The sequence below is a fragment of the Tripterygium wilfordii genome, chromosome 6 (assembly GCF_013401445.1).
Source record: "Tripterygium wilfordii isolate XIE 37 chromosome 6, ASM1340144v1, whole genome shotgun sequence".
Lineage (NCBI taxonomy): Eukaryota > Viridiplantae > Streptophyta > Magnoliopsida > Celastrales > Celastraceae > Tripterygium > Tripterygium wilfordii.
Genome location: NC_052237.1, coordinates 3,093,150 through 3,108,177, shown reverse-complemented (window position 1 = coordinate 3,108,177; position 15,028 = coordinate 3,093,150). Strand labels below are relative to the sequence as shown.

Genomic DNA, 15,028 nt, shown 5'->3' with positions numbered 1-15,028 from the left:
CGTGCAAAAAGTTGTTATTATTATATTGGTAATAACAGTAACGACGTATGCAAATCGAATTTTTACTAATGACATTCACTTTCAGTCCAAGATCACACACTAAAACGACGGAATTTTAAATCCGATCCTTCCTTTTCTTCCTCCTCCTTAAAGATTCTTTACCCATCTGTGCCTATAAATTCAAAAACCAGGGAACCAAAGCGTCACATACTACCAAGAGTCATACCAAAAAAACACAGAACAGAGGAAACAGAGCACACAAGAACCAGGGAAAAAATGTCTGAAAAGGGAAACTTTGAAGAAGAAGGAGGAGGAGAAGAACGAGGAACCCAAGTCCAAAACAACTTGAAGGAAAAGAAGCTTTCATGGGGAAAGCTCAGACGAGTCGACTCACTCAATCTGGAGGCCGGAAATGTTTCCATGTCAGCTAGCCATACCTCCAAGGTTATTTCATCAAATTATATAGTATTTGTATTGATAATTAATTGAAAGAGAAGTAATCATGTGAACTGATATCTATATTTGCTCTCAGTGAAACACCGATTCTCCTAAAAGCTTGAATTTTTAGGAGAGGTGAATCGGACCCTAATACTCTTAACACTCCCACAATGGAATAGAGTTAGGTTTCGAACTCAGAATCTCGCAGTTAGACTAAAACTTCGATACCATTTGAAATATCTCCTAAGAATTTGCTTTTAGAAGGGTGAACTTTTTTTCTTCTTCTTTTTTAATCGTAGTGGGTCTAATCCCTAATCTCTTAAACACTCTGGCGGTGCAGTTTACTTGGGCAGCCACACTGAGCTTGGCATTTCAGAGCATTGGGATCGTTTACGGGGACATAGGGACGTCGCCTCTCTATGTCTACGCAAGCACTTTCAGTGATGGTATTGGAGACAAAGAAGACATTATTGGGGTTTTGTCGCTAATTATATACACACTAGTGTTGATTCCACTCATTAAGTACGTTTTCATTGTGTTGTGGGCTAATGACAATGGTGATGGTGGAACATTTGCTCTTTATTCGTTGATTTGCCGGTATGCAAAGGTGGGTTTGATTCCAAAAGAGCAACCGGAGGACAATGAGCTTTCAAACTACAGACTTGACACGCCATCAATACACGCTAAACGAGCTGAGAAGATTAAAGAGAAGCTGGAGAGTAGTAGAATAGCTCAGATCGTGCTGTTCATTGTTACTATTCTTGGAACTTCAATGGTTATTGGAGATGGCGTTCTCACTCCATGCATTTCAGGTTTGGTTTTGTCGTTTCTGTTTGCCACAGAAGTTTGTGAATTGTTATTTTTCTAAGATTTTAACAACTGAGTTTTTCTTTTGTCAGTTCTTTCTGCGGTGAGTGGAATCAATTCTCTGGGGAAAGGTAAGACTTCTACTGATATATTTTCTGTTCAATCCTTAATATTGATTGATTGATCCTCAATGTTGATTGATTGATCGATTATGTAGATGCTGTTGTGGGGATTTCGGTGGCAATATTGATTGTTCTGTTCTCCGTTCAACGATTTGGGACTGATAAAGTAGGCTCTGCATTTGCTCCAATCATATGCATTTGGTTTATCTTCATTGGTGGCATCGGCCTTTATAACTTGTTCAAATATGATTTGGGAGTCTTGCGTGCTTTCTATCCAAAATACATGGTCGATTACTTCAAAAGAAATGGTAAAAAGGGTTGGATATCGCTTGGCGGAGTGGTTATGTGCATTACAGGTGAGGATTATTAGTACTCTTCAAGTTCTGAATAACTGTATTATAGTTCTTTTTTATCTAATTGGGTTTAGGAGACATGCAGGGACTGAAGCCATGTTTGCTGATCTGGGTCACTTTAATGTCCGAGCGATCCAAGTAGGCTCATGTCCAATGCTAATGCTTAGCCTATTAACTAATACACGAGATAATAATAACAATGATTTGTTTTGGATTGCAGCTTAGTTTCTCTTGTATTACACTCCCTTCCTTGCTTGCTGCATATAGTGGACAAGCAGCATTTCTAAGCAAATTCCCTAATGAAGTAGCTGATACTTTCTATGCATCAATACCAGGTACATATCCTGAAAGAGGTTCATTTTTCTCCATCTTTAACATTTAGTGTTCATAATCACTGTTATATATGCTGCAGATCCATTATACTGGCCAACATTTGTGATCGCGGTGGCTGCTGCAATCATTGCTAGCCAAGCCATGATATCCGGTGCGTTTGCAATAATCTCTCAGTCACTGACTCTGAATTGTTTCCCAAGAGTTAAGGTTGTTCATACTTCTGCCAAGTACGAAGGCCAGGTCTACATTCCTGAGGTCAATTACATGCTCATGGTTGCCTGTGTAATAGTCTGTGTAGCCTTCCAGACCACTGAAAACATCGGCCACGCATATGGTAATAAATCAATGTTCCCCTCAGAGAGTCATTCAAGGCTTAAACTAGTAGCTTCTGATGCTGAATTATGCTTGTTTCTGCGCAGGAATTGCCGTGGTTGCTGTAATGGTGATGACAACGTGTATGGTTGCGCTCATAATGCTGGTCATTTGGAGGACGAGGATATCGTTGGTCGTGTTGTTCTTCATAGTGTTTTTCTTGGTCGAAGCGGTGTATCTGTCATCTGTTTTGTACAAATTCAAAGAAGGTGGATATCTTCCTCTAGGCTTGGCTTTTTTCCTGGTGATAGTCATGGGAATATGGCATTATGCACAGAGACAAAGGTACATTTTCGAGCTCAACAACAAAGTGTCAAGTCAGTCAATAAGAGAATTGGTTTCAGACCGGAACATAAACAGAATTCCAGGAATAGGACTCCTATACTCCGAGCTCGTTCAGGGAATTCCCCCTATATTTCCTCACTTCATCGCAAACATACCATCTGCACATTCAGTTCTAGTTTTTGTTTCAATCAAGCTGATCCCAATCAGTAAAGTGTCCTTGGAGGAGAGGTTCTTGTTTCGACAAGTCGAGCCAAGGGAGTACAGAATGTTCCGGTGCATTGTCAGGTATGGTTACAACGATCCAATCGAAGAACCTCAAGAATTCGAGCGCCAATTGGTGGAGAACTTGAAGGAATTCATACGCCATGAACACTTTATCCGCGAAGGAGTGACTAACGATGCCAACTTGCCTGAGCCAGAGAATCCTCAACATTCCACAATATTATCTAAGGACAATATAGGCAGGGGATCAATTGTTCAGGTGGAGGAATTACTAGAACAAGGAACACAGTCTAGTCTTTCAACAGGTTCCATTCGATCGTTCCACGCTGCTAAGTCTAGAAATTCTTCTAACCGGATTGTGCATGCACCCATTCAAGGAGCTGAAGAAGAGATGCAGTTTGTGCAGAAGGCAATGGAGAAAGGAGTGGTTTATTTACTAGGAGAAGCAGAAGTTGTGGCTGAACCAAACTCATCGTTGTTCAAGAAGATGATTGTGAACTATGCATATAGTTTCTTGAGAAAAAACTTCAGAGAAGGAGAGAAAGTTCTTGCAATTCCGCGGACTAGGCTTCTCAAGGTCGGCATGACATACGAGATTTAGGGACAGAGTTGGTGAACTGAAACAGATGTGTGAGACTTAACTATTTGGCTGAAATTATATAAGTACCGAATAACTACTTGTGTGGTGGATATGTAACATGTTTGTGTATTATAAGCAATTGTATGAAATGAAAATTGTACATGATCTCAGTATGGGAGAAATTGGGCTTAGTCCTAACATATGAGACGACGAGATCATGCCCGTTATCAAACCATCGCTACAAATCAATGTCCATTGATTCTAGTGCACCACATCAACGTAACGTATGACGTGTCGTGACAGGACCACTGAATAATTCCTCGGAGATGAGTCCGAGCAGTTATTTTCACTCATAACTAGCCACAAACAAACGCGCTATTATTTTGTTAAGGAAAAAAAAAAACACTAAGAATAGAGAAAGAAGCAAGTGTAAAGGAGAATAATTAGCACTTCTCCGTTATTTTAGATACACGGAGTTCCCAGCAGTTTGGACCCTATTCTTGTGCCTATAAATTCAAAAACCAGCAATCAAAGCCCCACATACTTACCGAGTCACACCAGAGAGAAGAAAGATAGAAACTCAAAAAAACCATGCTTGGAAATGGAAACTTTGATGAAGAAGGAAAGGGAACCCAAGTCCAAAAAAACATGAAGGACGATAAGCTTTCTTTGGGAAAGATCAAGCGAGTCGACTCACTCAATCTGGAGGCCGGAAAAGTCTTCATGTCACCTAGCCACGCCTCAAAGGTTTCATCGATTATATAATATCGAAAAATCCGAGTAGTTGGTATCCAATTATCCCAACGGCTGTATTGGACGCACAAAAAATTTTGTGCGTCGCAACTCAACCGTTGGGAGTAAGTGGGATATCAGCTACTCGGATCCTTATCTCTGATATAACATTTGGTTGCATTAATTGGATATCTCAATTGATTTGTGTATTTCGTTTTGAGGTATAGTTTACTTGGGCGACTACACTGAGCTTGGCGTTTCAGAGCATTGGAATTGTTTATGGGGATATAGGGACGTCGCCTCTCTACGTCTACTCAAGCATTTTCACAGATGGAATTGGAGACAAAGAAGACATTCTTGGGGTTTTGTCGCTAATTATATACACAATAGTGTTGATCCCACTCATTAAGTACGTTTTCATTGTGTTATGGGCTAATGACAATGGCGATGGTGGAACGTTTGCTCTTTATTCGCTGATTTGCCGGTATGCGAAGGTGGGTTTGATTCCGAAAGATCAACCGGAGGACAATGAGCTTTCAAACTACAGACTTGATACTCCATCAAGACACGCTGAACGAGCCGAGAAGATCAAAGAGAAGCTAGAGAATAGTAGAACTGCTCAGATCGCGCTGTTCATTGTAACTATTCTAGGAACTTCAATGGTCATTGGAGATGGCGTTCTCACTCCATGCATTTCAGTTCTTTCTGCTGTGAGTGGAATCAAATCTCTGGGGAAAGGTAACACTTCTGCTGATATATTTTAAGGGCTAACCTATTAGGTAATGTAACTGTGACTTGACCGTATTAAGTTACTATTGATTGATTAATGGGTTGTGCAGATGCTGTTGTGGGGATTTCTGTGGCGATATTGATTGTTTTGTTCTCCGTTCAACGATTTGGGACTGATAAAGTAGGCTTTGCATTTGCTCCCATCATATGCCTTTGGTTTTTCTTCATTGCTTGCATTGGGCTTTATAACTTGATCAAATTTGATTTGGGAGTCTTGCGTGCTTTCTATCCAAAATACGTCGTCGATTACTTCAAAAGAAATGGTAAAGAAGGTTGGATATCGCTTGGCGGAGTGGTTATGTGCATTACAGGTGAGGACTTTTTCTCTTCAAGTTCTGAATACCTGTTCAGGTTTATGTGTATATTAGTTCTTTTTTTAACTAAGTTTAGGAGACAGGGACTGAAGCCATGTTTGCTGATCTGGGTCACTTCAATGTCCGAGCAATCCAAGTAAGATCATATTCAATTGTAGTATTGTACTGCTTAGCCTACTAATTGTTAATAAGAAATTAGATAGTAATATCAGTTACTTATTTTGGATTGCAGCTTAGTTTCTCTTGTGTTACACTCCCTGCATTATTAGCTGCATATTGTGGACAAGCAGCATTTCTAACCAAATTCCCAAATGAAGTAGCTGATACTTTCTATGCATCAGTGCCAGGTATATTCCTTAAAGAGGTTCATTTGTCTCTATATGTAATATCAAGTATTCATTTTCGCTTCTATTTATGCTGCAGATCTATTATACTGGCCAACATTTGTGATCGCGGTTGCTGCTGCAATCATTGCTAGCCAAGCGATGATATCTGGGGCGTTTGCAATAATCTCTCAGTCACTGACTCTTAATTGTTTCCCCAGAGTCAAGGTTGTTTATACTTCTGCCAAGCACGAAGGCCAGGTCTACATTCCTGAGATCAATTACATGCTAATGATTGCCTGTGTAATAGTCTGTGTAGCCTTCCAGACCACTGAAAACATCGGCCACGCATATGGTAATAAATCATCAGCCCCTCAGAGATTTAGCCAAGGCTAAAGTAGAAGCTGTTGGTGCTGAGTTACACTTGTTTGTGTGCAGGAATCGCGGTGGTTGCTGTAATGGTGATGACAACGTTTATGATTACGCTTATAATGCTGGTTATCTGGAGGACGAGGCTATCGTTGGTTGTGTTGTTCTTCGCAGTATTTTCTCTCGTCGAACTGGTGTATCTGTCATCTGTTTTGTACAAATTCAAAGAAGGTGGATATCTTCCTCTAGCGCTAGCATTTTTCCTGGTGACGATCATGGGAATATGGCATTATGCGCAGAGACAAAGGTACATTTTCGAGCTCAACAACAAAGTGTCTAGTGAGTCCATAAAAGGATTGATTTCAGACCGGAACGTAAACAGAATTCCCGGGATAGGACTCCTATACTCCGAGCTGGTGCAGGGAATTCCACCAATATTTCCACACTTCATTGCAAACGTACCGTCTGCACATTCAGTTCTAGTTTTTGTTTCAATCAAGTTGATCCCAATTAGTAAAGTGGCCTTGGAGGAGAGGTTCTTGTTTCGACAAGTCGAGCCAAGGGAGTACAGAATGTTCCGCTGCATTGTGAGATATGGCTACAACGATCCAATCGAGGAATCCCAAGAATTTGAGCGTCAGTTGGTGGAGAACATGAAGGAATTCATACGCCAGGAGCACGCCTTCCGCCAACGAGTGACAAATGATGAGAGCTTGATAGAGCCAGAGAACCCTCAGCATTCCACCATATCAGCTGCATCTGCAAGTTCTTCTGATCAGACTGCACACACGTCGGTTCAAGGAGCTGAAGACGAGGTGCAGTTTGTGCAGAAGGCAATGGAGAGAGGAGTGGTTTATTTACTTGGAGAAGCAGAAGTTGTTGCAGAACCAAATTCATCGTTTTTCAACAAGATGGTTGTTAACTATGCGTATAGTTTCTTGAGGAAAAATTTCAGAGATGGAAAGAAAGTTCTTGCAATTCCGCGGACTCGGCTTGTCAAGGTCGGAATGACATACGAGATTTAGTGACAAAAAACAGTTCCTGAACTAAAACAGATGTGAGAGACCCAACGGTTTGCCTGAAATAAGTAGCGAACAACTACATGTGTGGATGGATAACAGATTTGCGCGTAGACTGAACGGACTGAGTTTAGGCCCATGTCGGATGTTCAAAGGACTAGCCCGTATGGAAAAAAAAAATAGCGTTGTTCCCAGCTAACCAAAAAAATTTATTTTTGTTTCTGTGATTTCAAGAATGCAGTTCATTGATTCTTATAGCAAACAGATTCTTTGATTTAACATCTGCAAGACTGCAACAGACGGGCTTGTTTAAACGGAGACGCAGATATTAATGGGCCTTTTGGACCTGTAGGCCCCATAAGCTAGCTAATTGAAAACTCAAATTTATTCACGGACCCAGTTTAGGCCCAAGGTACCAGTTCACCATGGAGGGCCCAAGATGAGTTCCAATGAATCGGCCCATTCCCTAATGACTTGTTTTCCTATGTCATATTGACAAAATCTAACTGTGTGATATATAAGCAAAATTTCAAACTCTTCCCACACAATTGACGTTTTTTCTAAAGCTAAATACTTTGGATAAGGCCCATGGTAACAAATTTGTGCGACTTTTGGTCCAAAGCGGACAATATGAACATGACCTAAAATTAAAATGTTATTTTGTTTTAGGTATGCATGAGAATGGGAATGATGAAGGAACCAATATTTGTAGAGGCAAAAACCAGTTTTTGATAATTTGAAATTTCTAGTGAAAGGTACGTAAAGTCGGTTGGATTTTCTGCAGGACTGAAGCAAATAGTCAAAGGGAGGTCACAGTTTCGTGCAGATGCTTCCCTTCTCCAGACATAAAATCAGATGAAAAAACAAAACTGTTGGGAACATGATGTCTGCAAACTACTCCAATTCACTATATGACAAACCCTAAATTTGGCAAAAGTTTTGATGGGTATCCAAGGTCAGCCCTTAAAGCAGGTCAACTTGTCAAAATAGTTTCCATCAGAAGGCGAAAGTTTGTCTCTTTTTCCAGATCTCTTCATTTGTCATCCTCTTCTGCGTCTGTTTATGATTTGTTTTCAACTCTTGGCCGCATTAGTTTCAGTTTCAGGTGACAACTAATTCATCATATCAAGGCGCGCCTGAACGGCAATCACAAGCAGTTTTTTGTAGGTTTCAGAGACTCCAAAACTGGAGAGTCTAAGAAATTTGGGTTTCTCCTTCCAAATAGGACCAACACAACCAACTTATGGTTTCTAATAACTATTTCTATGTGGTTTGTGTTGAGCTTTCGTCCAATTAATTTGTCAGACGGGTTTACGTATACCTAACCCGACCCAAGTTTTGGCTTAGTGAGCTATCCAAAGAGCACGCCTACTAAGTTATTACCGGCTACTTAAAAAACAAATGGGGTCTAATTCTAAATTGTATTTTTATACAAAGATGATGTTGTCAAAGAATTCTTACTTCTACTTTTAATATCAATAGATAGACTATGGTCTTTGATTGAGGGTTGGTATGCACTTTCTTCTTCTTTTTGTCAGTAGCTACATATCAACTTCCATCTGCATATGTATTATTAGCTCCCTCCCCACAGCATGAAAAGATCAGACTGTCTGAAAATGTCAAGCCTTCTCCAGGAATTCGAGGAAGATGAACTGCTACAAAGCACAATGATCGCACACTCTTCCATTAATGGAAGTCCAAATGCAAGTCAAACATGTAATGAAATCTCCCCTTCTGCAACTAAGTCCTCAAAGAAGAAAAGAAACCTTTCTGCAGGTAATCCAGATAAGCAAGTTTCCTGGTAAAAGAAATAAAAATTTCCAACTACTATCGTTTAAAGTTATATTAGCTAATGCAACTGTGCAGATTCAGATGTTGAGGTTGTGGCATTGTCTCCGAGGACTCTAACCGCGACGAATAGGTATATTTGCGAGGTTTGTCACAAAGGGTTCCAGAGAGATCAGAATCTTCAGCTCCACCGGAGAGGGCACAACTTGCCCTGGAAGCTGAAGCAAAGGCCAAGCACACAGACTAAAAGGAGGGTGTATATCTGTCCTGAGCCAAGTTGTGTGCATCATGACCCAAGTAAGGCTTTAGGAGACTTGACTGGCATAAAGAAACACTTCTGCAGAAAGCATGGAGAGAAGAAATGGAAATGCGATAAGTGCTCGAAATGTTACGCTGTTCAATCAGACTGGAAGGCACACACAAAGATCTGTGGAACCAGAGAACATCGTTGCGGTTGTGGTACAATCTTCTCAAGGTGAAACTTAAAACAAGTTTACCTGAAGATTCATTCTCTGCTAGCATTTCCTAAAGTAAACAAAGTTTATCTTCTTACAGGAAAGACAGCTTCATCACGCACAGAGCGTTTTGTGATGCATGGACAGAAGAGAATAATAACAAGGAAAAGCAAAACCAAGAAACCATGGGAGGGTTGTCGCGGAACCAAGGACAAGAATTTTTCACTTCATTCTTGCCCCCCAGCATTTTCAGTTCAAACACAAACACTTTGATGAATTCGAGAACTTCTTGGCCATGCTCAAGTTCTGTTGGTGGATCAAGTTCTAATCCAATGGCCATTGGCTCTGCTTACACGTCTGCAACAGCCTTATTACAGAAAGCCGCAGAAATGGGTGCGAAGATCAGTGATAACACGATCGCGCCAATGCTTCTAAGGGGATTTACTGGCTGCTCTACTAGTAGCATGAACTCATCTGGGCATGTCCAGGAGAGTTCTTTAGGAGTTGGTAACAACGTGGGGCCAATTTCTGCTAACAATGGCGGTTTATATGCTGGAGATCAACAAATGTTTGGTACAAACATAGATCAAAGAGCTTATAACATTTCTCAAACAGGATTATTTCAGTCTCCCATGTTTGTGCACTCAGAAAATGGAAATTCTGCTAATATAACTGGAGGGGAATTCATGGAAGGAGGTGGAAAACTGACCGTTGATTTCTTAGGAATCGAACCAGCAGCACATTCAAATATTGGGAAAAAACGAAGCTACCATGATAGTGTAATGGAGTTGGATGGCTCAAATGGACAGCAGACCCTGCATAATTTGCACTCAGAGTGGTGAATTAGTACATGATAACATAGGGAGCTAGAGAACTGATGCTAAAGCAACTTCACAGCTCTTGAAAGAGAAATTACTTTCAACAAGCCAGAGTGTCACCCATTTGGATCAAAATGTGTGGCCAAAGGTGATTTCTCAACGGCTATTTTCTGATTTATCACTAGGAAACTTTTATGATTTTCGTATATATTCAACCCAAAGAAAAATTCTCAAGTCCTTCACCAGCCTTTCTCGAGGGGACTGGCTCTCTACTTCCAAATGAAGATATTTTCTATTTTTAAGGACTTACTCAAAGCTTCAAATGTCATACACTCGCCATTAGAAAAAGAAAGAAATGTTAAATCTATCATTCCCCTCTGAAAGGCTTGCTCCTCCATCAAAAACAGTATCGATTCTATACAGAATGATTTAGGTCGAGCTCAACATAACAGCCTTTGATTCTCTTCGGACTACTAACATTATCAAGTTAACTTGAACAATCAACACTAAATCATATTACCAGAAAATAAACAGAGCAGCAACACAACACTAACCCCCGAGTATCAGCCCAAACGGTTTCGATTACATGCATCCCTTCATTCAGAACCAAACCAGAACATTATCTCTCTAGAGATTAATGAGGCACGGACAATCAGATGAGAACTTACGGACAATCAGATGGGCACTTCAAATCCACTGCAACGTCAGTGAGCAGCTCCAATCAGGCAGATCAAGAAGTTTAATCTTAGCTCTAAGGTCTCAACAAAACCTTCCCCTAAAATAATTTAACATCTTCGAATTCTAAAGTACTCCATTGATTTTTTGTCTGCCTTCGAAACCATGTTGCATCCCAAACTCAGCAGCCAACATACGTACGTCAGGAGTGATTTCCCAATTGGGTTTGTGATCACGGTGTGTGCGCCGTGGTTCAGTTCCACATCTCTCTAGTCCACCAACACTATCAATCTGACTTTGAATATCTTCAAAATCCTCATCAGCTACAGCCCGCCGCTTCCCCGTCTCTATGTCAAAGCTTGTTTTCGGCATCTCTGGGCTCCGGGCATGGCGCAAGGGCGTTGAATTGGCAAAGACAGAAGATGAGTCCCCCTTGACCTTTTCCCTGAAGTTGTTCTTGGAACTGGGAATTTTAGAGAAGAAAACCTCCATAATATTACCAAGACAGCCAAGGTTGTAAGGATTCATCTTTGCATTGTACCGATAGCGGAAATTCTCATAAGTTGTCTGCATCAAGGATAATAACAGTTTTAAAAGATTAAGAAGAAAGGAGATACAGTCAATAGCTAATACGCTAAAGAGAAGTAAGAAGGAACCTGATTGCTGCATATCAAGTAGAGATGAAACGCGGTGAGACCCCCAACAAACCAAGCAGTGATGAATGTATACAGGATCAGAACACCGGAAACTGGGGACTTTAGAAAAGCCTTCCAGAGGTTACAATGATAAGTATTCATTGTAACCTTGATGCTTACCCAGCAGAAGGCGAAAACATAAAGGCAGAGCATGGTTGTGGAAGACACAAACATAAAAAAGAATCTGTAATTCCTCTGTCAATAAAATATCAAAACCTGTTAGACCTTTTCACAAGGAAAGCCATGGGATGAAAAGAAGACAATCATTTCCCAAGCAATGACGAGGAAGAAACCTAAATCAGTAGAACATTGGCATTTTTATCAGTTGTATTATAAGAAAAACAGTCATGCTCAATCCAAAACACAAAAAAGCTGCATCTTTATGTTAGCACAGCCACAAAGTTGATATGCCATAAAGTACCAGAATCAGTCTTCTTCATCCACAATCAATCGCACAAAAAGTTGAGGGGTATTTTTAGAAGACAAGTAACAAGTACCACAGGAAAGAAGAATCTGTACAATATGTATCTATTAGCATACAATACAAGACTTTGACTAAAATTCATATATTTAGGGTTCTGGAGTCAAGCAACTTCACATCACAGGAAAGACAGGAAAGCTTCAATTGTTGCGGAAGCAAAGCATACACAAAGTAGAGAATACCTTCCCAATACATTGCCCTACCCAGGGACAATGATGATCAAAACGATCAACACAATTATTGCATATGGAGCAATGAGAACATCTTGGTGGGCGATACAACATGCATGTTTGGCAATATTTGACCTTGACAACGATCCCATTAACCACAACATCTTTTGTAAGTGGTAAATTAGGTGCTCCAAGTTGACTTCCCGGCCAATCTGCAGACATATTTGAGCCATCATCTTCTGGCTCTGGAGGATGTGGATTACGAGGGATAATACCAGGATCTCTTCCAGATGTAAGGAAGAGAAGAAAAATAACCTTCAAAGTTGAACATATAATATCAATTCCCATAGAAAGCCAATGGAGTATGCAAGAAACACATAGAAGGGTAAACACTAGAGCAACAAAATCATTTCACATAGTTGTTTACGGGTGATTGCTAGTATCAAGGATTCACAGAGGACGGTCCAAATCCAATGTGGCCAAACCTTGAAAAGGTCATACAATCTCAAAAAGTAAAAAGAACTAAATCTTTAAGTCCTTCGGCCTACTTAAGTTGCTCCTTTGGTCTTATAACAAAATTATTAATTATTAATAGATAAGATCTATTTTTCCCTGAACATAGTAAAAATGAATATATTTGGAAAGTAAGAAACACATTAAATTTCACATTCTAAAGAATGTGTTCAGGCAAAGTTTTATGTTATCCTATTCATATTATTTCTCACACCAAATTTCCATAACTTTATTAGCGTGTCTTACTAATAAGACAACCTCTCTTAGTTGCTGCTTTTATCTTCGATAACTAAATTTTAATTACATTGTAAGAACAATCTTGCAAGAAGCACTACTTTAAATTCAGAAACGTAGTAGAAGAAGAACTCACATATGATGCGAAGACAATGCAAGTTGCTACAATGAGATTGACCATTCGATGATGGAATTCATTGATGAGTCTTTGAGAAACAAAAGCACAAAATAGGATCACGGGAGTCACAATAAGGGCCACTGTTACGAATATTGACCTGGAATCTGGACCAAATATGAGTCTACCTCCAAGGCAGAATCTCTGCACAAGGTTAAGAAGCCTGAGTCAGTTTCTTGCCTTTACTAGCTAAAAAAATTGGCTGTGTTCCACAGCCCTAAGTAATACATACCAATACTGTGTAAACGATGGAAATGCTGGTAAGAACCAAGAATTAAGTGACAGTTATAATCAATAATGAAATAGGAATAGACAGACACAACATATTGAGACATTAGTCCCTCAACATGCATGATATACAGTATGAAATATGAATTAAAACAAGTCTCAAAAATCATATCTAATTTCATTTCTTTTTCTATGCAAGAACACAATGTAAAAAATATAAGCTTGCTAAGCCACTTAAAGTGGCATTTAATTTTCAAAGAGACTAATCAGATCTCTCCCTTTTCCTTCGACATATAAATTCAACAACTGGGTCACGAAATGCTTCTTCTGAAAAATCACAAACACATAGACATAGAGAATGGAGGACCAAAGAAAGAATGTACAGGGACGTATTACTTCCATGAAATCTAACAATGAAAGAATTGGGCTTTGGGTAGGTGAGTAAGAGCTTACATTGCTTCCTTTCCAGACCTGGTAAACACGAAGGGTTGGTCCATCGGACTCGATAATCCTTCTGTTGGAGTCGGAGAGCTTAGGAGGCCGTGAAGCTGAGTACATCTTTCCCTGCATTTCTCAGTCACTCACCCTCCCAACCTCCACCACCACAAATTTCTCAGATCTCTTCAATGCATTCCACACCAACCCCAATTCTGCAATTTACCCACTCAAGATCATCATTAATGTGGAAGAGAATATTCAAACATAAATACCCAGGAAAGTTTACCCAAAATGAAAGATCACCTTTGAAGGAGAAAAAAAGAGAGGGAATAATTGAGAAAGAAAATGGATGTTCTTCTTCACCTAGATAAAAGAGGATGGGGTGGTCGAGTCAGGCAAGACCACCCGGAACCGAATGAATCTGTGACGACAACAAAGAAAGCAAGAACAGAGGTTCAAGATTACAGAGACGGAGGAGGAGACATGAAAAGGAAAGGTTATTGCTTTCTCAGGCTAAACGGGTCGGATCGCCGAATTTGACGAGACTCTGTTCTTTTAACGGATTAATAGAAGGAAAAAAAAAACTAAAAAGTGAGGTAATTAATTACAATATGTGGTAATAACAAGTGTTAGTGGAAGTTTAATGGTAAATCATGAGCTGGCCAGTTTAATTTTGTCATATATTATTATTATATTAAATTAAAGAAAAACATTTAGATTTGAGAATATAATTTATATTATATAAATAGAAAAAGAAAGACAAAGAGAAAGAAACAAAGGGAGGTCAAAAAAAGCAAGTTGAGGACAGCGAGGGAATCTTTGGCTCCGAAAGTCGCACGTTTTCTAACGTGTTTGTTTATTATTTTAGGTCCAATAGAAGATGCATATATATGATCAGTTAATTTGTTTGTTAAAGTGAAATCAATTCTTAGCCCTTAATTGAGTTAATTCCCAACTATAATATTAGAAAGAATTTGGTTATACGGTTCCTGGATTCCGGTCAGATTGTGGAATTCATTTGTATTCGCTTTCATGCTTTTGTTAGTTTATGCAGTCCATCGGTTTGTTTTTTAATGAGTGGGGGATTCGAACCCTGGTTATCAATGTGATGTATATTATCCTTATCACTCTTGCTAGTGGCTCGGGTGTGTACATTTGATGGGTTGATCTTGAAGCTCTGATATGTTGATGAGTATCCCACATTGAAAAGTCGGTTGTCCAAGGGGGGTGGTTTGATGAGTATCCCACATTGAAAAAATAGGGCTACCAACTCTAGTTTATAAGGATCCAAGGCACCCTC

At 39.7% G+C, this 15,028-nt stretch overlaps 5 protein-coding genes across 6 annotated transcripts; 4 read left to right on the top strand and 1 right to left on the bottom strand.

Annotated features, from left to right (window-relative positions):
* The first annotated feature begins 119 nt into the window (after positions 1–119).
* LOC120000428 (potassium transporter 5-like) lies at positions 120–3,722 on the top strand. Its single transcript, XM_038848509.1, has 8 exons — positions 120–444; positions 779–1,250; positions 1,338–1,376; positions 1,463–1,723; positions 1,806–1,858; positions 1,941–2,055; positions 2,133–2,387; positions 2,473–3,722. Exons 1-8 carry the CDS (start codon positions 277–279, stop codon positions 3,531–3,533), a joined length of 2,424 nt encoding a protein of 807 aa, XP_038704437.1. The 5' UTR covers positions 120–276; the 3' UTR covers positions 3,534–3,722.
* A 284-nt stretch (positions 3,723–4,006) lies between these two features.
* Positions 4,007–7,303, top strand: LOC119999800 (potassium transporter 5-like). Its single transcript, XM_038847554.1, has 7 exons — positions 4,007–4,259; positions 4,472–4,982; positions 5,084–5,344; positions 5,431–5,483; positions 5,580–5,694; positions 5,771–6,025; positions 6,109–7,303. The coding sequence occupies exons 1-7, from the start codon at positions 4,104–4,106 to the stop codon at positions 7,062–7,064; spliced, it is 2,307 nt and encodes a 768-aa protein (XP_038703482.1). The 5' UTR covers positions 4,007–4,103; the 3' UTR covers positions 7,065–7,303.
* Positions 7,304–7,969: 666 nt separating this feature from the next.
* LOC120000601 (zinc finger protein GAI-ASSOCIATED FACTOR 1-like) lies at positions 7,970–9,325 on the top strand. Its single transcript, XM_038848726.1, has 3 exons — positions 7,970–8,163; positions 8,650–8,834; positions 8,925–9,325. Exons 1-3 carry the CDS (start codon positions 7,970–7,972, stop codon positions 9,323–9,325), a joined length of 780 nt encoding a protein of 259 aa, XP_038704654.1.
* LOC120001110 lies at positions 8,490–10,324 on the top strand. Its single transcript, XM_038849362.1, has one exon. The coding sequence runs from the start codon at positions 9,487–9,489 to the stop codon at positions 10,141–10,143; it is 657 nt and encodes a 218-aa protein (XP_038705290.1). The 5' UTR covers positions 8,490–9,486; the 3' UTR covers positions 10,144–10,324.
* A 223-nt stretch (positions 10,325–10,547) lies between these two features.
* On the bottom strand, positions 10,548–14,249 carry LOC120001109 (probable protein S-acyltransferase 7). Of its 2 annotated transcripts, none has more exons than XM_038849360.1 (6): positions 14,092–14,249; positions 13,744–13,940; positions 13,024–13,206; positions 12,153–12,455; positions 11,451–11,684; positions 10,548–11,361 (listed from the first exon to the last, which is right to left on the bottom strand). In XM_038849360.1, exons 2-6 carry the CDS (start codon positions 13,858–13,860, stop codon positions 10,921–10,923), a joined length of 1,278 nt encoding a protein of 425 aa, XP_038705288.1. In that variant the 5' UTR covers positions 13,861–13,940; positions 14,092–14,249; the 3' UTR covers positions 10,548–10,920. The 2 variants fall into 2 exon arrangements, with proteins under 2 accessions (XP_038705288.1, XP_038705289.1); XM_038849361.1 differs by having other exon boundaries at positions 14,032–14,225.
* Between the last annotated feature and the right edge of the window lie 779 nt (positions 14,250–15,028).